The sequence below is a fragment of the Myotis myotis genome, unplaced genomic scaffold, assembly GCF_014108235.1.
Source record: "Myotis myotis isolate mMyoMyo1 unplaced genomic scaffold, mMyoMyo1.p scaffold_m19_p_1, whole genome shotgun sequence".
Lineage (NCBI taxonomy): Eukaryota > Metazoa > Chordata > Mammalia > Chiroptera > Vespertilionidae > Myotis > Myotis myotis.
This window is the reverse complement of record NW_023416313.1, coordinates 205,753,557-205,779,158: the sequence shown is the minus strand read 5'-3', so window position 1 is coordinate 205,779,158 and position 25,602 is coordinate 205,753,557. Positions and strand designations below refer to the sequence as shown.

At 55.5% G+C, this 25,602-nt stretch overlaps 3 protein-coding genes across 3 annotated transcripts in view; 2 read left to right on the top strand and 1 right to left on the bottom strand.

Annotated features, from left to right (window-relative positions):
• The window catches only part of POMT2 (protein O-mannosyltransferase 2), a 39,893-nt gene extending 35,127 nt beyond the window's left edge, over positions 1 to 4,766 (top strand). Inside the window, 6 exon segments of the mRNA XM_036314058.1 lie at positions 1,649 to 1,720; positions 2,004 to 2,063; positions 2,152 to 2,257; positions 3,214 to 3,354; positions 3,464 to 3,578; positions 4,400 to 4,766. Coding sequence (XP_036169951.1) covers positions 1,649 to 1,720; positions 2,004 to 2,063; positions 2,152 to 2,257; positions 3,214 to 3,354; positions 3,464 to 3,578; positions 4,400 to 4,505 — 600 coding nt within the window. The 3' untranslated portion in view covers positions 4,506 to 4,766.
• A 5,753-nt stretch (positions 4,767 to 10,519) lies between these two features.
• On the top strand, positions 10,520 to 14,892 carry NGB (neuroglobin). The gene is made up of 4 exons (XM_036325434.1): positions 10,520 to 10,844; positions 12,136 to 12,247; positions 12,882 to 13,001; positions 14,416 to 14,892. The coding sequence occupies exons 1-4, from the start codon at positions 10,756 to 10,758 to the stop codon at positions 14,548 to 14,550; spliced, it is 456 nt and encodes a 151-aa protein (XP_036181327.1). The 5' UTR covers positions 10,520 to 10,755; the 3' UTR covers positions 14,551 to 14,892.
• Positions 14,893 to 21,548: 6,656 nt separating this feature from the next.
• The window catches only part of TMEM63C (transmembrane protein 63C), a 64,635-nt gene continuing 60,581 nt past the window's right edge, over positions 21,549 to 25,602 (bottom strand). Inside the window, exon 25 of the mRNA XM_036314049.1 lies at positions 21,549 to 24,263. Within this exon, the coding sequence (XP_036169942.1) occupies positions 24,063 to 24,263 (201 nt within the window). The 3' untranslated portion in view covers positions 21,549 to 24,062. The remainder of the gene's footprint in view (positions 24,264 to 25,602) is intronic.

Sequence of the window (25,602 nt, the reverse complement as noted above, 5' to 3'; positions counted from 1 at the left end):
ATGGTTCTGGCTGGAGTCCCTGCATTTGGGGCTGGACTGGACTGGTTTGAAGGAATTGTGTTCCCGCAGCAGATGCTCTAGGGTTCAGAATGATTCATTCTTCATTCTTCATTCAGAGGCCCTTCACCTGGCCATGGTGGTTCACTGGTGGGGCAGCTGGGCCCTTTGACCCTGGAAGAGCAACCTAGCTACCACGTGGAGGCCTGCAAATGACCCCAACTCCTCAAGTAGCTGGATGAGTGAGGCACTGGATGGTGGTTCACTGAATCAGACCTTCTGGACCTTTCTTGGGCTAGACCAGTGGTTCTCAACAGAGGGTGATTTTGCCTCCCAGGGAATAATTGGCAATGTCTGCAGACATTTTTGGTTGGCATAGCTGAGGGGTAGGGCTGCTTCTGGCATCTAGTAGGCAGAGGTCAGGGATGCTAAGCATCCTACACTGCACAGGACAGCCCACACCAAAGACTTCTCCAGCCCCAGAGGCGGTAGTGCTGAGGTGGAGAAACCCTGACCTGGCCCAGGGCACCTGACTCCTCCTCAGGAAATGCCTTCTCAGCGGGCCCTGATGATGAGGCCGATGCCAGTCCTGGTGGTTAGCACCCAGGATCCTGATCCTTTTCCTTCCTGTTTAGTAAAGGCCGGGTTTTACCATGTAGACACAGGCTGTTGGATATTCTTGGCTATTGATGAAAGGAGCGGAGTCCCTCGGATTAAATGTGCATTCTCAACCACAGTAATATCACTTCCAGTGGGTAAATGTGTTCTTGAGGGCAAACCTCCCTTAACTTTGTAATGTATAAAGCACAGGTATTCATCTATAATAATAACAGCGTAATATACTAATTAGACCAGACAGCCGAACGACCTTCCGGACATCATTCCAGATGTTCTTCCGGACGAAGCTGTGGTGGCGGAGGCCAAGGCAGAGGTGGTTAGGGGTGATCAGGCAGGCAGGCCAGCGGTTAGGAGCCAGCGGTCCCAGATTGTGAGAGTGTACAGGCCGGGCTGAGGGACCCCCCCCCCGCCCCCACTCCATGCATGAATTTTATGCACCGGGCCTCTAGTATAATATATAAACAGATTTATAGTATAGCTGTGATATATAATATATAATATAATATATAATATTATAATAATGTCATGGTGGGAGGTGTTTAGAAAAAAGTCTGAAAAGTCTGGGAGGGGCAATAATTTAAAAAGTTGAGAACACTGGTCTAAAGTAAAATTTCAAAGTCCAGGAACTCATCAGCATTCCTGGGTTTGTGTTTGAAGTTGGTCTTCTGAGGGGACAAGTAAGTCAGCCCTGATTTTATATGCCCCCTCCACACCCTCTTGACACCTATCTTTGGCCTGAAGATGGGTCTATGTTTTGTGCCCATAGGAAACAAGTCCCTTATTCCTCTCTCTCTCAAGCAGGGAGGTCTGACTGGACTGTCTCAGGAGGGAGTTGGAGGCTTCCTGTTGGGAGAAGTGAGGTGATGGCATAGGCAGGTAGACAGTGACCCAGAGTGAGCACCTGGTTCTTCCTCAAGGGAGAGAGGAGGGAGGGCTTCTCCTGATGCTCGGCCATTACCAGAGAACCTGGTCTGCACACCTCTGTCTGCCCTCGATCTGTCTTGACCAGCTTTCCTCTGCCACTTTCCTGCAGGGGAACAATGGCCTCAAACCCAAGGACAATGAATTCACATCCAAACCCTGGCACTGGCCTATCAACTACCAGGTAGGCCAGAGGCTAGAGCTCCTCCCAGGACATGGAGCCAAGAAAGAGACTTGGTGGAGGTGGGGTGTGCTGGGTGACTGGGCGAGGCCTCACACCTGGCATGGGGTGGCCAGGACGGGGCTCTGTTCTGCCCTGGTTCTGCCCTGCCTTCCTAGAGAGCTCACATTCTGAGCCTCCCGCCCAGGCTCCATGTCTGTGAAAGATGACCAGTCTCCTCGTCCTGGAACCTGTGCAGCGGGGATGAGCCGGGCCCCAGATCAGCAGTGTGTCCTCTGCTCCGCAGGGCCTGCGCTTCTCAGGGATCAATGACACGGACTTCCGAGTGTACCTGCTCGGCAACCCGGTGAGTGCCGCACGTGCCCCGTACACCCTCGGGACGGGCCTGTGAGAGCGCAGCTCTCCATTCACCCTCTTGTCTCACTTCCGTGCAGATGGTTTGGTGGCTGAATCTGCTGAGCATTGCCCTCTACCTCCTCTCAGGGAGCGTCATTGCCGTCGCTGTGCAGAGAGGGGCGCATCTGCCTGGGGAGGTTGAAGGTCAGGTCCCTGGGCCTCTCCCTCCCTGACCTGGCAGCTGGCAGGGAGCTTGCAATCAGGGGAAGGCCTGCCTGCGGATGGGCCCCTCTTCCCCTTCTCCTTTGCTTTTTAAAGCTCACAGTCACCGAATGCCTGGTGCCGTGTTCAACACACATCCTCCCAAAAACCCTACAGGGAAGGGATCACTGCCCCATTCTATGGACTAGGAAACCAGGGCACAGGGGTTAAGGAACTTGTCCCAGGACATATGCTAATAGGTGACAGAGCTGAGGTTCAGACCCAAGCAGCCCGAGTTCAGAGTCTTCACTTTTAACCTCTGTGCTCTATACAGAGCTGCTATCTTTTCTCTTCTGCCCCCTCTTGTTCCGTGGCCCTGTCTTCTAGTGGGGAGAGAGGAGCCTCCAGGGCACGGTCTGTGGGTTCCCATCCTAGTGCTGGTCCTGGTAACTTTCGCTGCCAGGCCACGGACCACAGCATCTAAGACATTCACCTGGGCTGCTTCGGCCTCTGCAGCTCCCTGTCTGAACACCAAGAATCCCAGACTCCCTTCTATCCCACCTCCATCCTCCCCTCTGACTCACCTTGGCCCTATCTGCCGCTGCAAACATTTGTGTGGCAGCAAAGATGTGGGCAATGGAGGTGGGGGAAGCCGTCTGTGGGGTGTGTAGGATTTTGGTTTCTTTAGGGACGGTGCTGCCTCTGCTGGTGTTTGGCACACCTGCTGTGGGTACTGAGGCCTTACCAGGCTGGCTGGGTGGCGAGCAGGGCTCTTGAGAGCCAGCTGCTCCTCTCCTCTGCCAGCTGCTGGAGGTGTTGGGTTTGGTCCAGGAGAGGGAAGGAAGCCCAGTAGGTGATGTGGCCTATTCATGACACACAGCAAGGATGGGGCAGAGCTGGGCTGGAGCCCAGGATCTCCGCCCCTTCCTGCGCTGATTGGGGCTGTGCTCCTTGGGCAGGGCTGGCCCAGGTCCTGCTGCGAGGAGGCGGTCAGCTGTTGCTGGGCTGGGCGCTCCACTACTTCCCCTTCTTCCTCATGGGCCGGGTCCTCTATTTCCACCACTACTTCCCAGCCATGCTCTTCTCCAGCATGCTCACAGGTCAGACTGCCACCTGGACTGGGTGGAGGGCGGACAGGGTGGGGAGGAGGCCGCCATGGAGCAGCAGGGCCATCCGACAGGCTGTGCCAGGTGTCTGTCCTCTCACTAGGCATTCTGTGGGACACGCTCCTGAGGCTCTGTGCCTGCGGCCTGGCTGCCTCTTCGCTGGCCAGCCGTGTCCACATGGGGGGAGTCCTGAGCCTGCTCCTGGGAACTGCCTACAGGTGAGCCTCCCCTGCACATCGCATTGCTGCTCCCCGGCCCCACCCCGATGCCTCAGCCCTGGATGCATTTTAGAATCCCCTGGGTACTCCCCACGGGTGCTGGTGCCTGTGCCCATCTTCAGACGTTTGATTCACTTGAGCCCAGTTTGGGCCTGTCAGTTTTCAAAGCTGCCAGGTGATCCTAGTGTGCAGCCACATAGGGGAAGCATGGGGCTATCCTTTGCATTCTTTACTATGCCACTGGTTCCCAGCCTGGTACCACAGGCACACCTGGAGGATACCCCTCTTCCATCCCAGTGGCTCCCTCCTGGAGCAGTGCTCAGTGGGGTGAGGGTGGGTCCAGGGGTACAGGGTGTGTGTGGCTCAGAATAACTGGAAGGAGGGTGTTGTTTGGAAAGCCATGCCTCTCTCCACCTTGCAAGTCTCACAGATCCCCTGTTGAGAGGCATTGGCCTGTAGGGGGCCGGGGGCAGCATGAAAACGTGAACAGGGAACGGTGACCTGTGACCTGAGAGCATTTCCACGTTTTGACAAATACTTAGGCGAGACAGCCCACGAGCAGACCCCCTGACTGGTCTCTGTCCTTGGCCTCTGGGGGAAGAGCCCTTCCCTGTACTGTCACTAAGTCAGTGTCTATAAGGTGACAGGCTACAGCCGCCCGAGGGCGGGCGAACTCGGGCAACGCTGGGTCTGGCAGGGAATGGGTGTTGTAGGTGAGAAGATCTAAGGAGGCCGGCAGGAGGAGATGCATTTCAAAGATCTGTAGGGCAGTTGGCTGCTTGTCTCCACAAATGCCAACTGCCTCCTTCTGATTCTCACAGCTTCTACCTCTTCCATCCTCTCGCTTACGGGATGGTTGGTCCCCTAGCCCAGGACCCCCAAAGTCCGATGGCAGGACTGAGGTGGCTGGAATCATGGGACTTTTGAAGCCACAGCCTTAGTCCTGGAACTTCCTGGGGACAGCCAGCTGTGGAGCCAGTCCCTGAGCCCTCCCAGCTGTGGAGGAAGCTGCCCGAGGAGCCTGAGGAATTCTTTCGCCTGCAGGACCAAGCTCTAGGAGCAGACCTGGAATCGAACCCAACATTAGAGAGCCACGGCTGTGTCTGCAGATTCCACTGCTGGGGATGGCTCAGCACCGAGGATGTCTCTCAGGCCGCTGCCCCACATGTGCAACATGAGGAAGGATGAGTGTGCGAGAGTGGTGGGAGTGCGAGGTGAGGGCACGTTTGTCCAGGCACCTGTGGAATGTGGACTATGGCTGCGGACAGCTGTGTCATAAACTCTAAGAGAGTCCAGGGCTACAGTAGTTTTTTCTGGTAATTTTTTCACACTGGATTTGGTTTGTAAGTAAGACCCAGCAACAATTCTCTGACCTCCAAGAGGGATGAGAGCCTGGCCCCATCTTGGGACATCAGCAGTGGCGGAGCAGAAGGGACTGGCGGAGCTGTGCTGCCCTCCTCCTCACAAATAAACCAGTGCGCTGCATGCCCCTGAGCTGGTGGGCGGCCCGCAGCTGCTTCCCCGCATGGCTGCTGTTGGGACAGCTCCTGTGTGGCAGCAGGTGGCTGGACTTCCTGTCTGCGGTGGCCACAGCGAGGCAGCAGAGGACTCGCCACATCTGAAAATGTCACCCGATGAGATTGGCGGGAGGAATGGTGTCCCATCCTTGGCTACTCTGTGTTCCAAGGCCCTGGGGGTTAGAGGCGGTTTCTTGCTACCCATCCTTCCCTCTGCATCCAGCTGTGACGACAGGACAGTTGCGTTCTCCTGGTGGCTGGCAGAGCCATTGGGCCCCTTGCTGAGCAGCCAAGGCAGATGTGTGGCAGGGCAGGGGTCTATGTGGTGCTGGGCGGGGGTCACTCACTAAGTGTTCCCTACTTTTACTTCTCAGTACACCCTCTACACTCCTTTTCATTTCCCTTTCTCTGTGTCTCGGTGTCATCAATCTCTTTCTCCCCAAAGACCCGGAGCACCTAGAAATGCATTAAAGTTTCACCTCTCTTACTTTGAACCCAAGCAGGAAGCTCAGAGCTGTTCCTTTCACTTTCTCCCCAAATGAAAAGAATTAAGAAAGCCCTGGGGTCCCAACTGAACCAACCCGAGGCCAGCCTTCCGCCTGCCTCCCTCCTCCCAGTGCATGACAGAGTATTTATTTGGTCTCAGAGGACTGTGATGCTTCAAGGTTAATGCCCAATCTGCCACACTCCATCTTCCCTCCTCTGTAGCCCCTACCAACTCTGACAGGGTCAGAGCTCTTTAGAGCATCTTCGGAGGCGGTTGCCACGGAGACTGGAAATTGGTCCTGGGGACAGGCTGTGCTACCTACTGGGTGATGGGAAGGGAAGCTTCTGGCCATGCTTGGACCTTGAGACCAACCATCATTAATGTTAATAGAGGAAATATAGCAACATCAAAAGCAAGGCAGGTTTGTTAATTAGATCTGGGGCCTGATGACCTCCCTCTCCCAGGGCTGCAGCCCTTTTGACTTCCCCCAGCAGGAAACACTGCCTGTGTGCTGAGTCTGGGCTGCTTGCTTAATTGTATTTCTGGAAGGGAAGGAGAACAGGATGGAGAAACCTCTGCTTGCCCTCCATCCTCCCCTCGCCCTCCCCTCTTCCCATCGGTGGAGTTGGTTTCTTCTGAGCTGGGTCAGGGCAGCCATGTGGGGGGCTCTCCTGGAGGTAGAATGCAGGAGTCTGCGCTTGGCTCTTAGTGAAGAACAACGGCCCACAGTGACATCCAGGAGGTGGCTGGTGTTCCCTGTGCCTTGTGTTTCCCAGTGGAGACTCGTTGGAAGGGAGGACTCTGAAGGAGTCAGCGGGGCAGCCACTCTGAGTGAGGGTGAGGGAGGAGGAATCGCAGGCAGCTCCCTGCCCATCTCTGCTGCTGATTTGGCCACATTGGGGACAAGGCTTCCTCTCTCTCTTGCACTGCTTTGCAAGGGTGGGAGAAGGAGACTTGTCTGCTCATTCCCTCTTCTCTTGCCCAGACTGGCAGACACTTCTCTGGGGACAAGGCCACATGGCTTGATGCAGCTTCAAGTGCTGGGGTTCTGTTGCTGGGAGATGCGGGGAGAGGGGCTGTGGGGTGGTGCTTTGAAATGGCCTCCAGCCCCCAGGAATTGGCAGAAATGTGTCCCACACACTTGCTGGTGGAGAAAGAAGACATTGGTTAGAAGATAACCTCCAGCCAGCTTCTTGAGCCACATTTTTTTAAAAAAAGTTTCCACAGGTAATCAGAGGTCGTTTACTTTTGTAATAAATAGCTGTTATTTTGAATGCCATTGTTCTTGTTGCACTTAATTGAACCTGACTCGCCCTCTGGCTCCTGGAAAGAGGAGAAGAATGTTTTTTATTTTCTTTTTTATTTCTTATGGTTGACAGTATTACAGATGTCTCCCACTTTCTCCCATTTTGCCCCCCTTCACTGCCCCCCCCCCCGCCCCTACCCAGGCCTTCCCCAAACTATTATGTTTTCAGTGTGAGAACCATTCTATTGAGTATCGTGGTCTGAGGCCATTCTAATTCCAGCAGAGGCCCTGGGCTAGGCAGGGGAGCCTGATTTTACCCCGGGGGGCATTTGGGCCCTCCATTAATAAGGTTACCTGAGTAATGTTGGTTATTTTGTTTTATATAAATTTATTTCAAAGTAACTAGGAAGCTGGACCTGATTTTTTTTCCTTTTAACTTGCCCACACCAATGTAGAAAAGAGGGAGAAAAGCAACAGTCCATGACTTCTGAGACAGCTGAGTGGCCCAGCATTGTAGCAAGTTCCATTCTGCCCCCATCTTGACAGGGGTTGTCTGTTTTCAGGAGTGATATTAAGGGTCCAAAGCAGGTGAGAGCTGATGTGTTGGACAGCAGATGGGGGGTGAGATGGAGAGGAGTAGCACTGTACTGTGAAGTTGGGGGCTTCTTGGCTAACTAACCACCCCCCTCTTAGGACCACCCTCCTCTTAGCTGGAGGTGGGGATGGCGGGCCATGCAGACTCTCAGGAGATGGGAAATGCTGAGGGCAGGTAGGTTAGAAGAGACCGAACACTTCCTGGCTGGCACAGCTTAGTTTACCAAGTCCCGACATCTGTGACCCTTGTCCCCATAAAGGTCCAGTGAAGTCATTGCTGGTTTTGTCCCCATTCTACCCATGAGAGATTAAACTACTGGCCTAAGGTCCCACGATGAGTGATTAGTGGAACTTGGCCTAGTCACCAAGGTGGGCTTTTTGTGCTTCTCCAGCCTGGTCCTGGGGCTAGAAGCACCTTCCCAGAACAAGCTGGCAGACCTGGGTCCCTGGGGAGAAGGCCTGGGCCCAGCTCGGAGGTGTGCAGAATCTGCCTGCTTCTTCGCACATTCTGCTTAACACATTGACATCTCATCTGGGGCCCGGTGTTTCCTGGTGCACCCAGCCTCTGGTTTCCGGGAGGGAAAAAAAGCCCTGATTTGTAGCATTTGCCAATTTTCATGGTGTAAATACTCCTACCATGTCCTGCCTCAGGTTACCAACCTGATGCCACTGTAGGAGCTGGGCTCTCACAAGCCATCTAAGGAGCCAGTTCCAATACAGCCTTGACCCAGACCCAGTGACCTTGGCTTGGTCTGAACTATGGAGATACCTTTTGGTCACAGTCCACTAAAGTGAGGGAGGCCATGTAGCATGGAGGCCTAAAGGATGGGCCAGAGTGAGACCTGAGGCCAAATCCTGGGCCTGCCACTTACTAACTATGATCTCGGGTTAGTTACTTAACCTTTTTGCCCCATTTCCTCAATGGTAAAAAGAGGGTATAATAAATAGTACCTACTTCATAGAGTTACTGTGAGGATGAAAAGAGCTCATGATGAAAAAAAGATGCAAAGTGCCTTGTTCAGTGTCTGGACATAAATGCTCAATAATGCTAGCTCTTTGTTATTGGTGGTGACTGATCCCAGTGACAGCATTGGCTCCAGAACAGTATCTGACTTCCTCGATTAGAACCTCCTGCCCCGATCATGGGCAGATGCCGGGCAGGGAGGGAAGCTCCTATGACTTTTCCCCAGTCACTCAAATATGGATTCAGACCCTCCACCTCTGGTGAGAATGTTTGGGCCCAGCCAGGTCCCTGGCCTTTTCTCCAGGGGAACAGAGGTTAGAGTGCACTCAGCCCTCCCCTGCCTCCTCCTGGTTCGAGAAAGGCAGAGGGAGTGCTGACTTCACCACCTACATGCTAAGGCCATTAACGCATCAGACCCCAGGCCCTGTCCCACGGAGGAAGGAGGCCAGAGGGTGCCAGTGTAGACCATTGCCAGGACATGTAAAGGTGGAGTGGGAAACCTCCGAGGAGCCAGCTGGCCTGAAGGGAGCACTGGGCATCTGGTCACTGAAAGAAGGTAAAGGTCGCTTGAGACTTGACTTTCCCTGTGACCTGCTGTACCTGGCTGCAGGGCTAGGGGGTGCCATTCTGGAAGACTAGTCCCTGAGCACCCTGGCCTTCTCCCCTCAGCCTCCCGTCCCTTTGTGCTCCTACATGGGGCTCTCAGACTCTAGGACACAAGCCAGGCTGCCTTACAGCCTTGTTCTCCCTGCCCCAGCCCAGAGAGCCGAGCTGTGTGGAGAGATGGGGGAGAGATGACTAGGGGTACTCAAACTCCTGGGTCCTTGGAAGAGGGAGAGCAGCTGGACGGGTTCATCAGGCTCAGTTGGATGCAGGAAAGGCGAGTTCTGCTGAGGCGCTTCATCCAGATTCAGGGCCAGAAGGAGAAGTTCTAGAAGGCAGGGACTCAGCACTCCATGCCTAGCACAGGGCTGGCCGTGGAGCTGCAGCCTGGCCATAACTGATGGCCCCAGAGCACCCGCCCCTCCTTCGTGTCTGTGAAAACAAAGGCGGTGGACTGAGTGGCTGGGTATGGAGACCCAGCCCAGCTGTACACTGAACACAACTGAGGACACAGAGAAGTGGACAGCCTGAGAGGAGATGGGCTCTGACACTTCCAAATAATGAGAAATGGTGAGCAATGTGCCTGCTCTCCCAAACCTGGGCCCCTAGAACTTGGTGGGGCTTGAGGAACCTTCATGACTGAAACAGGAAAGTGGGTCTAATTGACAGGTGGCCAACTTTACACCCTGAATGGCAAGCCTGAGATTCTGGGCCTGAACTTTAATAACATACATAGTACTTCTATTTAATCTTTTAAAAAATCTATTAAAAATTGTGGGATGGCCCAGCCGGCGTGGTTCAGTGGTTGTGTCTACCTATGAACCAGGAGGTCACGGTTCAGTTCCTGGTCAGGGCACATGCCGGGATTGTGGGCTCCATCCCCATTGTGGAGCATGCAGGAGGCAGCCGATCAATGATTCTCTCATCATTGATGTTACTCTCTCCCTCTCCCTTTCTCTCTGTAATCAATAAAAATATATTTTAAAAATCATGGGATGGTGGACTGTTCGCGCTTAACTCCCTCAAAGTCCACATAGGGCGATGCTCACAGCTGCTGCAGCTGCGACCCCACCCTGCCATGCAGAACTGGGGCTGGAGTTGGAGCCCACAGGTCTCTACGCATGGAGTCGCGGGAAACCCTGGCTGGAAATGGCTGCGGTCGGGCCCTGTCCCTAAGGGTGAGTGCCCCTGAGGAGTCGGGGTTTCTCAGTCAGATCCAGAACCAGGGCAGAGGGCAGCCCTAACCTCAGCCTAGTCGTACAGGTAGCGGCCCTGGCATCCCCCGGCCTGACCCTGGGAAGGAGGGGAGGAGACCCTGTGCCAGGGGGGTGACAACTCAAACGCTTCAGGAAATGTTTGAGAGGCTTGTGGAAAGGTGGCTCATGCAGAGCCTACCTGAGACAATCAAATTCAGTGCAGGCTCCATGATTTCTGTGCAGCTCTGAAGCCGGCACTGCCCGTGCCACCAGGTCTGGGCCAGAGCCTTGCCCAGAGACGTGCGCTTTGATGGCCGGAGGGGGCGGGGCCGTGTTTGCTTTAAAGCCCCGGGTGGGTCGGCTCAGGGCTGTGCAGCGTGGGGCACTCTCGGAGCCGCGGGGCGCAGGGAGCTGCGGCCGGAGCAGGGTCCCTAGAAGCGCCAGAGGGGCCGGCAGGATTGGGGCGCCTCCACTAGGGCAGGGCTGCCAGGGGTGCGGAGTGGCCTCGTCGCTTCAGAGATGGCGCGGCACCTGCGGTGACAGTCTCTCGCCCCGCGTCCTTGGGCGAGCATGGAGCGCCCCGAGCCCGAGCTGATCCGGCAGAGCTGGCAAGCGGTGAGCCGCAGCCCACTGGAGCACGGCACCGTCCTGTTCACCAGGTGAGGGTGGCCCCGAGCCAGGGCGGGCAGGGGACCTGGCCAGGAATGGGTTCCAGGTGGCTGGCGGCTCCAGAGGAGGGAAAGCTGACCGCTGCCTCTGCACCGGGCGCCTTCAGATGTGCGCCTCCAGATGTGCGCACAGGAGCGGCCCAGGACCCCTTCTTGCTTCCCGCGCGGTACATCCGGCCCAACGAGGCTCTCTGGGGGCGGAGTGGGTCCTCTCGGGAATCTCCTTACACTCGGGCCAGCAGACACCACCCCAGGCGCTGGCCTCCTCCCCGGCTCTGAGCCTCCTGAGTTTGTTCCTGGGATAGCAACTCCAGGGGTGCTCGCCGCTGCCAGTAAGGGGAAACCATCCGTGTGGGGAGGGGGCGCTGGGTGCCTGGCTGGCAGAGCACGGGGTCCAGGTCCCAGGAAAGTGCACTTCCACCAACTAACAGGGGGATCAACCTTTCCCAGGAAAAGACCAGGCTAGGACAGAGAACCCCCAGGCGGGGGAGGACAGATGCCCGAGTCTCACCGCCTGGAAGAGGGGTAAGGGGGTGCCAGCCCCTCAGGGGGAGGAGGAGGCAAATCTTCAACCTCAGCTGGAGGGTCTCTAACCACTCAACCATCACAATGAGGCACAGTTACCTTCCACCAGAGTTTTTCCTAAGCCAGCACAGAACTTCTGAGGAAGCTTTTGCAAATCCCAACCCCCAACCCCCCAGCCCTCCCCCACTGCCTTCCCCCACAATGGAAATAAATTCACAGTTACCCAGAACCCAGATGCTCCCTCTCAGATGTGGCTGAGAGCTTCTGCTTTGTGTCTCCCGACTTTCCCCGGCTTACTCAGGCCCCCTCTGTGGTTCTGAACTGTGTGGCCCTAGGGAAGCTCCTTAACCTCTCTGGGCTTTTGTTTCCTCCATAAAATAGGTAAGGAGTTCTTAACTATTATTATCATCCTGGCCAGAGCCCCCTCAGACACGATGAGACTAGGAGATTCTGACCCCAAAATGGGAAGGGTTGGGAGAAGAGAGAGAGAGAGAGAGCCTTTTCCCAGGCTTTCTGTTTGAGAATCCCTTCTTGCCCCAGTCCCCTCAACATGCTGGGTCCTAGAGTGGCCTGGGGACCCATGTTCTTTCTAGGAAGGGGTTTCGGCAAAGCTGGTGAAGGGGTCAGTACCAGGTTGGAGGGTATGCTGTCGTTTACGGCCAAACCTCCAGCCCACCCCCACTCCCACTGTGGCAGCCAGGGCTCGTGGGGCTTGCTGGGGCTAACACCTGGGGCTGACGCAGGCCTCCCCCTGCAGGCTGTTTGACCTGGAGCCCGACCTGCTGCCCCTCTTCCAGTACAACTGCGGCCAGTACTCCAGCCCCGAGGACTGCCTCTCCTCCCCCGAGTTCCTGGACCACATCAGGAAGGTGAGGGGAAGGATGAGCTGGGGTGGCCTCCAGGATCCAGCAGGCGCCTTCCTGGGAGAGAATGAGGGACATGGGGTAGTGAAAATGATGGTTTTCTGCCCCAGGCCTGGGCTTACTGCCCTCCTCCTTTCCCTCTGCACTGAGCTGGACCCAGTCTGGGCCAGTCAGCCTTCTCCCCACCCTGTGTTCGGCCAGCTGGTCCCAGCTCTGTCATTGCCCTGGGCCTCGTCCCTGGCTCCTTTGGGTGGTGCTGGCGCTCATCTACTAGGGGCGTTCATCTACTAGGGGCTGGCGCTCGGCTGGGGGTGGAATGTCCAGGGTGGCCTGGCATCCTCGGGGTCTCTCTCCCTGCGAAAACCAAGCTGGGTTTTCTTAGAGGCTCTCCCAGGGCCTCTGTTTCCCCTCGTCCCAGGCAGACAACACTGTCCCGCAGGCATGCTTAGAGCTTTGAGCCCCTCAGAGGCTTCTCTCACCATGTCGGCCACCACACATTGAACACCTACTGTATACAGACACAGGTTACTTTCCATTTCTCATGACTCTTTTACCTCTAGTCGGGACCCCCAGGCTCTAGACTGTGGGTGTGAGCAGGAAGATGGCTCTGCCTGTCTCACGGCTACCTTGGCCTTGACAGGTGATGCTCGTGATCGATGCTGCGGTGACCAATGTGGAGGACCTGTCCTCGCTGGAGGAGTACCTGGCCGGCCTGGGCCGGAAGCACCGTGCAGTGGGTGTGAAGCTCAGCTCCTTCTCGGTGTGTAGAGGGGCTCCTCTCTCTCCTGAGCTCCTGACCTGAGGCCACCACTCTCTCCCGGTCCTCTCTTACCTCCCCCTTCCTATACCCTCACACGACTGGGCGAGGGACCTGCATCTGTTACACACGTGCTGTGTGATCCTGGTGCTGCCTTGACCTCTCTGAGCCTCCAACTTTTCTTCTCTGGAGTGACTTCTCTTAGAACCATAGAACGTTAAGGAGCCTGTGTGATTAGCCAGTCTGCTCAGTTTTCTGTTCCCGTGTATAAGACCATCTCAAACCAACAACGATGCCTAATTTCTCTGGGCTCTCTTCTGTTCCATGTGGTGTGGCTAGAGCCACTCATGCAGTGCACTCAGCTGAAGCTCGGCTGGGGGTGGAATGTCCAGGGTGGCCTGGCATCCTCGGGGTCTCTCTCCCTGTGGCCTCATCACTCGGTGGTCTGGCCCAGCGTCTGTCCAGCGCAGCAGCTGAGTTCTAAGAGGGAGTGTTCGAAGAGGTCAAGCCCATTGTGCAAGTGCTTTCCCAGACTCTGCTTGCACTACTCTTGCTAATGCCTCATCTGGCTAACAGCCCATGGGCCAAAGCCAGTTACACAGCTGAGCCCAGTGTCAAGGGGGAGGATCCCTACTCAAGATGGGGTTCACTGGGGCACTGACGTGGCCGTCTACCACATAGACCAGTCATCCTGCCAGATGGTAGGCACTGGAGGACGGGGCCGAGTTTGTCTGGCGCTCTTCATCTCCCACGCTAGCACAGTGCCTGGTCTCCAGTGGACAGTCAGTAAATATTAGTGGAATAAATAAATCGTATTTTATTATGACTAAACATGAAGGCTTACTGTGCGCAGATGCTATACTAAGCTTTTTATAGATGACCTCATTTAATCATTTCAACAACCCAATGAATCAGAACTTTTTTTTTGGTTTTACTTTCTTGGTTTAACGGATGAAGCAACGGAGGCTCAGAGAGGTGACATAACTTGCTCAAGGTCGCAGTTCATAAGTGGTGGGGTCAGAAAGTGAACCGAGGCCCAGCTGGTTACAGAGCCCCCGGGCTCTTCACACCACGAGTGCTGCCTTGCAGAGGAGGAAACAGGCCTGTGGGCAATGGCTCTGCTTGGTCTGAGCTGGGAGTCCCAGGCAATGCCTCTGTCTCACTCCTTGGGTGGTTTCAAGGCTGGGAGTGGGGTGAAAGGCTTTGTTCACTATAAAGACTCACTTTAAGGGGGAAAGTGGGTGCAGTGTGGTACCCAAGGATTGGGGCAGAATCCTGCTCAGAAAGCATGAACCCTGTGCAGGAGAGAGGAAAGGCCCAGGAGTCCGTCCCAGCCCCAGGCCTCGGTTTTCTCACCTGTGGAATGGAGTGATGCCTTCCTGCCTTGGGAATGACAAGGTGCTCCTTGCCTCTGCAGACGGTGGGCGAGGCCCTGCTCTACATGTTGGAGAAGTGCCTGGGCCCTGCCTTCACACCAGCCGTGCGAGCAGCCTGGCGCCAGCTCTACGGGGCCGTGGTACAGGCCATGAGTCGAGGCTGGGATGGCGAGTAAGAGGCATTTTCTGCCCAGCAGCCTCCACCTGGTGGCCTTCATCTGACTGTGTCTGTCTGTTGGTCTGTGTCTGGTGTAGCCTTGTCCCCTTGACCATACTGAAGGGGTGATGGAGCAGGGCTGGGTCCCCGTCCCACCCCCACTTAAGTACAGAGGGGTGTGCCTTTCCTCTAGGAAAGGGCTTCTGGATTTCCCTGCACCCCAGTGGCTTCTTCCCTGCCTCCTTCTCTCCCTCTGGTGTCCCCTCTTCTGCCATGAGGAGGAGCAGCATTTTGGGGGCATTGGCGTCCTGGGTCCAGGGAGGTATTGGGCTTTGAGAGAAGGGGCTCTTCCATCAGCCATCGTTCTGGGGTGAGCCTGAGTCCAGTCGGGGGGGAGGGGGGGATGAGTCGGGGGGGGGGGATGGCCGAGCTCCAGGCACCTTTTGAATGCTGTCCTCTCCCAGGGTGTTTGCTTTTCACAAGGAAAGGGAGGGACAGCTTTAGCCTTCATGGTGGAGTCACAGGCAGGTCATCAGGAGAACTGCTGAAGGGACAGGTGACTTGGCTCGTGAGGGGCTCCCTGGGGTCTCAGGGGCCTACTGAGATGTCACTGCAGTCTCTCCCCTCCCCTCACTCAGCACTGTGGTGGCAGCTCCCTTACCATCTCTCTGTAGGAACCAGCTAGCCAGCCAGGGTGGGGTGGGGCTGCGGAAGGCCAAGGAAGGAGGGGCCCCTTCATTCGGAGAGACCTGAGTTCGGGCAGCTCTTCCTCACCACCCACCCCAGCAGGGCCCCGGTCTCATCTCCTGACCCTCCTTTCTGCCTCTGCCAGCACCCAAAGGTGGGCCCACAACTCCCCAGCTTTCATGCCCGGTGTGTGCCCTACTCAGGTGGGTGGATAGATGGGAAGGCAGTGTGAGAGGCCCTCTACCCTCGCCCTGAGCTGTCTGCACTTTATCTTTTGTTCTGTGCTGTGGTTGTGTAAACTCATGAGGAATAAACCTCTTCTGTGTGCCTCTCTGACCCTCAGGGGCTGGTCTTTTCTTGGGTGTCAGCTTGTACAGGATGAAGCTGCAGAGTGACGGATGTAGGACAGGGCAGGAGTTTGGGGTCAGGAGGGCCAACGTGAGAACAGGTAAAAAGAAGGGAGGGGCCTGGAGAAGCCAATGGTGGAGATGGAGCTAGGGGTCTGTGGTGGAAACTGCCTGGCAGGGCACCAAATCCAGTTCTTCTTCCACCTGGGCGTAGAGCTGGACTACGTTTCCCAGCCTCCCTTGCAATTCGATGGGTCATATGACCAAGTTCTGGCCCATAGAATGTGTGGACATGTATGCTATTCCCAGACCTGGCCCCCCAAAACTCCTGCATGCTCCTCTGCTCTGTCATTTGTCTGCTGGCTTGATGCAGACCTCACAGCGACCTTGAGGACCGTGTGTTGAATATGGCAGAGCCACTAGGTGAAAGGAGCCTGGGTCCCTGAATCACTGCTTGGAGGAGAGAACCCACTATTCACAAGTGCCTGGTGGGGCCAGGTACTTCTTCAGGAGGAAGAGCAGGCGCTCACCCATTTTGAATTTTACAGGAAAGAGACATACACTACTCTTGTGTTTGTACCATGATACATTTTGGGGTTGGTATGTTACAACACATGCCCATGCTAATTCAGATCTGAAGTAGGTCATTGGTCAGGGACCTGGGAGCGCCCACTTGCTGGTGGACAAGGTGAGGCCAAGGAGAGGAATGGGCCAGATGCCAAGACAGCAGCAAAGGGCACCAAAGACTCTGAGGATGTCTTGTAGATCCTACTTGGAGGGGAAGGTACCAATCCCAGGGCAAGGATTTTAAGGACAGTAAATGAGTTAACCTGGAATATATATACTGGAGTTGAAGAGCAGGTGTGTGTGTGTGTGTGTGTGTGTGTGTGTGTGTGTGTGTGTGTTCGGGAGGCTCAGGCAGATAGGGGTAGAGAGTTAGCCAGGGCCTGGGGAGGGAGCAGCATTAAGAGTGGGCATATCATGAGTCAGAGAAAGACAAATACCATATGGTCTCGTTTATATGTGGAATCTAATGAACAAAATAAAATGACAAATAAAATAGAAACAGAGGCATGGATACATGAAACAGGCTGACAGCTGTCAGACAGGAGGCTGGATGAAAGAAGATGGAGTGATTAAGCAAATATGACACAGACACAGACAACAGTATGGTGCTAGTCGGGGGATAGGGGAGTGGAGGTGGGCAAAAGTGTGGGGGGGTATGATTGGGGCAAAAAGAGACTTTATTTGGGGAGATGACTGCACGATGCAATGTGTGCAGATGATGTTTTGTTGAGTTGTACACTTGAAGCCCGTATGGTTTTGTGAACTGTCACCCCAATAAATTCAATAAAAAGGAGTAGGTATCATATCAACAGGTTTGGGGTTAACCCCAGACATGCTCCTGGCCTCCAAGGTGTGGGGTCCTAGAGCTGGGCTGTGAGTGGCTGCAAGGGCTGTACCCGGGCCACTGTCCTCACCCTGAGGCTTCAGTTTTCTCAGCCAGGACCATGTGGCTGGTGCCAGCAGACCCCCAGCTCCCAGCCAGGCTCAGTTGGCCAGGCCTGCCAGGCAGGGTGACTACAGACAGTGGGTCTGGAGCATGTTAGGGATGCTTTTCCCACTGTGGCACCAAAAGCATTTTTTCCTCGAGCCCCACTCTCCACGGAGAGAGGGCCTCTTCCACCGTGAGATCTGGTAACAGCTTAGACTCAGGCCCACGGTTCCCGAGTGTTTGACACCCACTCACGCGACCGGGGTGACCTGGCTTCGGCAAGACCAAGCACTCTCCTCTGACCTGTGTCTTGAGCCACCCCAAGCATGACTGCTTTCCTCCTGTCCTAAAGGCTACCCTTCTGCCTGTGCACGTGTGTGTGTGTGCATGTGCATGTGTGTGTTTTGGGGGGGAGTAGTTCCTTCCCTCTCTTAGCCCTATAATCCCCCACCCCCTCCTTTATTCCTCCTCAGTTTTTTTTTTTAAAATATATTTCATTGATTTTTTACAGAGAGGAAGGGGAGTCAGAAACATCGATGAGAGAGAAACATCAATCAGCTGCCTCCTGCACACCCCCTACTGGGGATGTGCCCACAACCGAGGTACATGCCCTTGACTGGAATCGAACCTTGGACCCTTCAGACCGCAGGCCGACGCTCTACCCACCGAGCCAAAAACGGTTAGGGCCCTCCTCAGTTTATCCATTCACGTGTCCCATCTTATGCAAAGAACTGCCTCACCTACACGCCTCTTCTCTCCCCAGCTCCCACCTTGTTACTTCCTTTGTAGCAAAAAACCTTAAAAGAGTTGTCTTACTTGGCAGTTTTTCATCTCCTCCCTCGTATGAGCAAATGGGAACCTATTTCAACCAGGCTTTCATCCCCACCCTAATCTGTTCCTGGCAAGGTCACCAACAACATTGATCCTGGGAAATTTAGGGTCATGTCTCCATCCTCATCTTGCTCTTCTGCTCAGCAGCACTGGGAAGAGTTGATCACTCTTTTCTTTATTTTTAAACGTTTTATTATGGAAAAATGTTCACATACACAAAAATCAGAGCCTCATGAATCTCCATGTACCCTTCACCCAGCATCAGTGGTGAGTGCTCAAGAGCTCCCCACCCCTTTTATTTGGATGGAGAGTCTTAAAGCAAATCCCACCTTCCTGGTCTTTCACCAGTAGCGTCTTCCATATGATCTTCTAGCTGATACCTTGTTCACCTCTTAACCCATTCCATCAACACACCTACCCAGATGAACAGACTCTCCTCAACCTCACCTAATGCCCAGTGCATATTTGAAATCCCCGATGTCTTTCTGCAGCTGATTTGTTCAACCCAGGTGCAACCAAGGGCCACCGATTGCATCTGGTTGTGTCAAACCTTTCATTCTCTACAGCAGTGGTTCTCAACCTTGGCTGCACATTAGAATCACCTGGGAATCTTTTTAAAATCCTGATTTCTGGGCCTCATCCTCCGGAAATTCTGTTTCTTTGTTATGGGGTGGGGCCACAACATTAGTAACAAAGAAACAGAATTTCCAGAGGATGATCCAGTTTATCCCTACCTGACACCCACTATATATATTCTTTTTTTAATCCTCACCCGAGGATATTTTTCCATTGATTTTTACTTTTTGTTACTTTTTAAAAAAAATATATTTTATTGATTTTTTACAGAGAGGAAGGGAGAGGGATAGAAAGTTAGAAATATCAATGAGAGAGAAACATTGATCAGCTGCCTCTTGCACACCCCCTACTGGGGATGTGCCCCCAACCAAGGTACATGCCCTTGACCGGATTCGAATCTGGGACCCTTCAGTCTGCAGGCCGATGTTCTATCCACTGAACCAAACCAGTTAGGGCTCCATTGATTTTTAGAGAGAGTGGAAGAGAGAAGGAAAGACAGAGAGAAACATCGAGGTGAGAGAAACACATAGATTGGTTACCTCCTGCTGGCACCCCGATCAGGGCCCTGGCCAGGGAGGGGCCTGTAACCGATGTACATGCCCTTAACCAGAATCGAACCTGGGACCCTTTGGTCCACAGGCCAACTCTCTACCCACTTAGCCAAACTGGCTAGGGCTGCACTATATACATTTATCGTGCTGACGTTGGTTGCATTTGAAAAGGGAAGGCTGACAGTTCAGTTCGGCCACTTTGAGCTCTGCGCTTGGAGGGGAGGGAAGAGGTAGCCAGAAGTGACCCTGAGGCCTGGTGTGTGCGTGTGGCCCACACAGTAGTACTTACTGCAAAGTAAGATTACAGAGGAATTGTGCTGGGTACTAATCCTTCATAAGCCGGAGAGCAAACGTTTGTTTGGGCCTAACCTTTGATTACCTACTAGGTACTCCATGGAGGCAGAGTGCAGGAGGGTTCCTGGCCTGAGGGCTGTAATTATTTCCAGGCTGCAGGGCCACACCCTCCCCAGGTGAGACACAGTGTGAGGTGCTGAGACCAGCTTCCTCCATTCCAGGGACTCAATTCTCCTGGCTCAGGAGTCACCTGGGGGGCTTGTGTAAACTAGGCGTGCCCAGGCCCCACCTCAGGAAGTTTAGTTTGTCCTGGACCTGGGGTTGTTGAAATCTCCAGGAGGCTCATTTGCAGCCAGGATGGAGAGCCCAGCTTTGGCGGCTTGAGAGGGGCCGGGCTGGTTGTCAAGGCTGGGGGATAGTCAAGTGTCCAGGAAACATCCTCTGCCGAGAAAACCTGCGGACCACCGTCCCACAAACAGGCTCCCCCATGCCTGCCACGGAGCAGACTGAGACACCTGGAGATGGGCCCGCATGGAGGTCACTGGACGGACCTGAGTCTCCCCGCACACCCCCGCCCCCCAACAGCTTTGGGAGAGTGCTGGCCCTGGAGGGCCTCCTGGAGCCCAGGCTCTCCTGCCTCCTTCCCAGCCCCAGGGAGCTCCAGGGCCCTCTTAGGCAGAAGCCACCAACCCAGTGTCCTGGGCCTCCCTCTTGACCTGTCCCCAAGTCCCACCCCCTGCCCAGCCCCACCTTCCAGGCCTCCAGTCTCCACGGCTGCTGAGGACAGAGGAGACTGACCGACCCCACTCTCCCTTCAGGACTTAGCGCGTGAGGGACCACAGCCTCCCTCTCCAGCTTCTCTGTCTTTCTACGCCTGTCTCTGCCTGAGCAGAGTCCCCTGAGAGGTCTGCTGGACCAAGGAACGGCCCAGGGCGGCAGGGGGGACCCTGAGCCTGCCGGTCCCTGGAAGGAGACCCTGAGAGGCAGCTGTTGGGGTGGGAGTTCACGGGTCCTAGGAGAAGGCCCTTGTTCCCACAGCAGCCGTCAGCCCCACCCCGTTCCCAGGCAGCCAGGTGGCCGTCATACTTCTCCGTCCCCTGAGGCAGCCCTCGTGCATTTCACCTGATTGATGTGGAAAAGATGACTCTGAGGGGAGAAGGGTCAAGGGCATGGGCCCTGCCGTGAGGGGCTGTGAGCCCAGGCCCGCTGGCAGACTGACAGGTGCAGGAGAGGGCCCAGGGAGGCCGGCGACAGCCCTGTGCCCGCCCGGGAGGCTGCCTCGGTCCCCGGCTGGACCTGCTGTGTTCAGTCATGAGGCAGAGCAGCCAGCCTCCTCCTCCTGCCCCTCCTTCCTGGATGAGATGACCATCCCAGGGTCATCAAGCGGCGAGAGGAAGGCCAGAACCCTGGTGTCCTCGGCCAGGACGCACAGCCCAGGGCAGGACACTTCTCTCCTCTTTTCCTTGGTACAACAGCAGACAGAGCTAGCACTGGCTAGAGCAGGGGTGGGCAAACTTTTTGACTCGAGGGCCACAGTGGGTTCTTAAACTGGACCGGAGGGCCGGAACAAAAGCATGGATGGAGTGTTTGTGTGAACTAATATAAATTCAAAGTAAACATCATTACATAAAAGGGTACGGTCTTTTTTTTTTTAGTTTTATTCATTTCAAACGGGCCAGATCCGGCCCGCGGGCCGTAGTTTGCCCACGGCTGGGCTAGAGGGTCTTTCTTAGCCCGTTCAGGCCTGACCTGCCAGCCCACACACCTCCTAACACCCAACCTCTCCACCCCCGCCCTGGGTGCAGACCTGAGCCCTCCTGCCTCGCTTTCTGGGGGCTTCCATCTGAAATCCTCATCGTGTCACATCCGGTTTCTAGTCTGGCCAACAGCCTCTCAGGGCCCAGCACGCACCCCGGGGCTCCTGCTCCCCAGGGAGGCTGCCGAGGGCTTGCTGGGTAGTCACAGAGCAGAGTTCTTTATTGCTCAGGGAGCTCTCAGGGGACCCCAGCAGAAAGAATGGGCAGATTCACGTCCCCTCTCTCCAGCAGACCAGGGGCACTTGTCAGGCCTTGCCTGGGAGGACAGGGGCCACCAAAGGCCTCGGGGGGAAGGGGTCCCCAGGGGCCAGAGCCATGAAGGTGTGGTGCTCCATCCCCGTGAGCTCATCCCTTCCAGGTGGAGGGAAGCCGCTGGCGGGGTGGGACAGAGGCAGAGGCACAGGCAGCAGAGGTTGGGAGCACTATTTATTCAAGGCACGGTCACAGCATTGATAACAAGAAGGTTCGGCATTCTGGCACATTCCTTCAGTGGTGGTGGCCAAGGGAAGTCATAGCCCTCACGTGGGTCCCCAGAGGTGGCAATGCTGCTGATAGGCACTTGGCTTCCAGGAGCGTCTGAGGAAGGGGCCGGCAGGCGTGGAGCTGCTCTAGGCTGAGTGGGGCACTTCTTGAAGGATCTATACCGGGTCCCCCACCCCAGAGCCAGCTCCCTCCAGAATGGGTCAGGTCTGAGAGGGGTGCTTCGGTGGACAGATAGGGGTGGGACAGCTGGGAAGTGGGCCAGTGGGGTAGGTGGAGGCCAATGCGTGAGGCAGGAGTGGGCTGAGAGCAAGCTGGTGGGGGGAGGTGCCTGGATGTGGGGGGTCAGGAGCCAAAGCACACCCACACCCCACACAGTGATGGAGGGAGGTTGAGCAGCTGTGGTGGGGCCTTGCCAGTTGCCCTGGGTCTCCAGGAAGGCTAGCGAAGGGAGGATTCTGGAACTTTCCTAACATTCGCATGGCCTTCTCTCAGAACCAGTCTGCACTTGACCCCAATTCAGAGGGGGAAGCCCCCCCTCTGGACATACTGTCCCGTCATCTGCTGTGACCCTTTGCATATGCAGCTTCCACAGGCTGCCAGGTGGGCAGGGGAGGAGAGAGGAGAGGTAGATGCCCAGTGAAGGCAAGCCCACAGGCCAGCTTTTGGCAGGATCCCCCCTTCCCCCCCCAAAACAACAACACAAAAAACCACTCTGGGGGTCAGGCAGTGCCTGGAGCTCTCTGCTGGGGCCCTGACCACCCTGCTCTGGAAAGGACCTATGGTCTTGTGGTTGGTGGAATGCTCGGGGGAGGGGCCTTGGGTTATGAGGGACTGACTGGGTATAATTCCCTCCTTTTCTGAGCTGGAGTAGGAGGGGGAAGCCTGCCTCCTCCCTGGCAGACTCAAGCTCTCTGAAGTCTGGGCCAAGGAGAATCTCTGGGTGAAGCTTGAAACTTCTGGAGCTGGGATGTGGGCAAGGATGAAGCAAGGACATAGTTCAGGGTCACCCATGAGCCTGGGACGCAGTGAGGGGCCCCGGGCTCTGGAGGAAGGAGCTCTAGAGCATGCAGACCCCATTCGACTTGGCTCGTTGTGGTCCACGGAGGCCCCCGCTGGCCCTTCTCTGTGTGCGCATCTGCTGGGCCGCCTGGTAGTCCTGATGGAGACCTGTCCCCGGGGGCAGAGGCCCGCACCCCCTGCCTGGGGCAAAGGTCCTGGGTGTCCCCAGCATAGGTTCTGCTCAGGATTTGGCTCCAGGCCTCAGGAGGTGGCAGCTCTGGGAGGCAGCCTTCCTCTGCCAGAAGGAGCTTCTCTGTGGAGGTCCCAGCCCCACCCCAACCCACTCTTTGCTGGGACTCAGCAGTGTCACAGCCAGGACCACCCTGGAGACCACTTGAGTCTTCAGTCCAAGAATAGAGGCAAGGTCTTACCTGGAGGGCGGGGAGTGGCCAGAGCTTCAGGGTGAAGCAAAGGCTCCTTACCCCAAGCTGCTGCCCACCTCGGCCACACGGGGCCCAGGCACTGAGGTGGGCATGAGGCAGGAGCAGTTCTCAGGGGCCACCTCCTTGGCCTGTGGGGTCCTCTGATTAGGCCCTGGGGCTTGGGGAGCTGTACCTGGTTTCCCATCCCCCGACGTGTTGGGAGAAGACCCCCACTCTGTGAATTCTGCCTCTGCCCCTCCCCCCTTAGAGAACAGCCGAGGTTTGCCTTTATCAAAATGCACACAGGTCCTGTTTAATGAGTCCTGAGTGATCGTGTCCCAACGACTCTTACAGGAATAGAAAGGGGAGGGTCTCTGCCCTGCTGCCCTGGGGACTTCTGTCAGGGGCAGAGGAATAGGAGGGCCTCATCACCTTCTCTCTAGTCTTGGGTCTCAGCTGCCCCTTGCCCGGTGGAGGCAGAAATGTCCTCTTTACAGAACCCCCTGCAGGGGAGAAAGCGGGGTGAGGTGGTCTCTATCTTGTCCATGAGGCCCAGCACACGTACCTTTGCCTCCTCAGAGGGAGGGGCCGGGAGTGGGGCAGGGTGGGTGGGAGCAGCAGCAGAAGCTCCTTGGCAGGGCAGCGAAGACCCCAGGGAGTCGTCAGTGGGCTTCTTTCCGCCTCTTCCCTTATGCACACGTTTCTCCATCTTGACCCCAGGAAGGTCTCCAGCCTTCCGGCTTTGTGTCCAGGGCTTCGGCCACTTCTCCCAAGGCATGGCCCTTGCCTGTGTCCTCTACCTCATCCTGGGGTCCCTGTGCACTGCCCAGCACCTCCCATTCTAGCTGGTCAGCAGGCCGGGGCCCTCCACGTGGCCAATGGCCAGATGGGCAGACGTCTGCCTCAGGCCTTTCCGAAGTCCGCAGGAAGTCGTGGGGAGGTCCGGGCTGCCCTCTGCCTCCCCCTGCCTGGCCCTCCCCTGGCTGCCACTCCCGGCTGGAGCTGCCAGGGCGAGGCCTCGGGTCCTGGTCAGTGGTACTGGCTCGGGCCCTCCAATTCCAGGCCTTCCTGGAACTGGGCCGCGTCCAGCTCCCTCGCAAAGCCCCTCACACCACTCTCCTCTTCTCCCTCTTCTGGCTCTCTGTTCATGGTGCCGTAGGTGTGCTGGGCAGGCGAAGAGGCGGGGGTCAGGTTCATCTCTGGCTCTTGCAGCACGGTGGCCACATACAGCTGCTCAGGACAGAGAGGGGGAGATCGAAGTGAGGTCACATTTGGGGCAAGATCCCGGACACACCCTTTACCTTACGCCCTACCCCCAAAGCCTCTGGCCCCTCGAGCCACGGTCCTTCTTCACCAGCTGCCCAAGTCCTGGCCATCCCCCTGCCCAGTTGCTCTTGGTCATTGAATGGGCATCTACGAGCTCCCAGGCCTAGTCAGCGCATTGTTCCTCCAGCGCCTGTGCCATTCATTCTGGGCGCCGGGTCAGGCTGGACCCGGAGGGGAGGTGCCAGTAGGGGGGCCTGTGCTGCGGTCTGGGGAGACCCTCCCCCCGTCCCTGAGCTAGTGATTTTCTAATACAATTTCAAAGGCGCACCCACAACTCCCTCAGGCTGGGTCATTGGCTGGGAATCAGGATTTGAAACCGAGACTGTTAACTGAGGTTTTGGTCATATGACCTGTCAAACCCAGGAAGACACACAGGAAGTCCTAGGGATAGCACTTGGAACGGCTTTCAAACCAACTCCTTATTTTAAAAGTAGGTAATTATGGGATAGAATTAAGCCTTTCCTGTAGGAATTCATTTCAGTGAAACCAAGCAGCCCTCGCTGATGCGGGAACAATTTCCCTACAGAAGAGTCTAGACATCTGCTTAACACCAAAGCAAACCCCACAGATGACCTGTTGGCGGTAAGTGGGGAAATTGTAACCGAACAATAGAAGAAGCCGGCTGTCACCTCTGATCAGGGAGTCACCTCAGCACCATGAATGGGAATAAGAGGGACATGACACATCTGGTGTGAGGCACAGCACTGCCTGGAATGTGGTCTGGCACCTAGTGTCAAACTGGTATCTATCAAGCCTTTGGAACTAACTTCTAGTTTTTAGGAAGTACAGGAGACAGTGGAATTTGCTGTAAGAAACAGAAAAACCCAGAAAGCAGGACATTCTGCAGGACTACTGGCTTGGTTTTTCCAACGAGCATTAAAAAGGGAAGGTGCTAGAATTAAAGGGACATGCATAAGGGCCGGATTAATGGGGCACAGAGAATGGATTCTTTTGGACAAGCTGTGAAAGATATTTCTGGACCATGGAGGACAATTTGAATATGGACTGAGTATTTGAAGAGGTAAAAATTTATATGGAAAGATGGAGATCGTTAACGGAAACATGAGTTATATATCGGTATACAGTATTATTTCACTTTAGCAAAAATTTTATATATGGAAGATTATAACTTAGGTATCAGTGCTCATCTCTGGGTGATGAAATATGGGCTTTTTGTTTTCTTATTTTTGCTTAGCTGTTTTCCCCCTTAATATCTGCATATACCACTGTTGCAATGACGAAA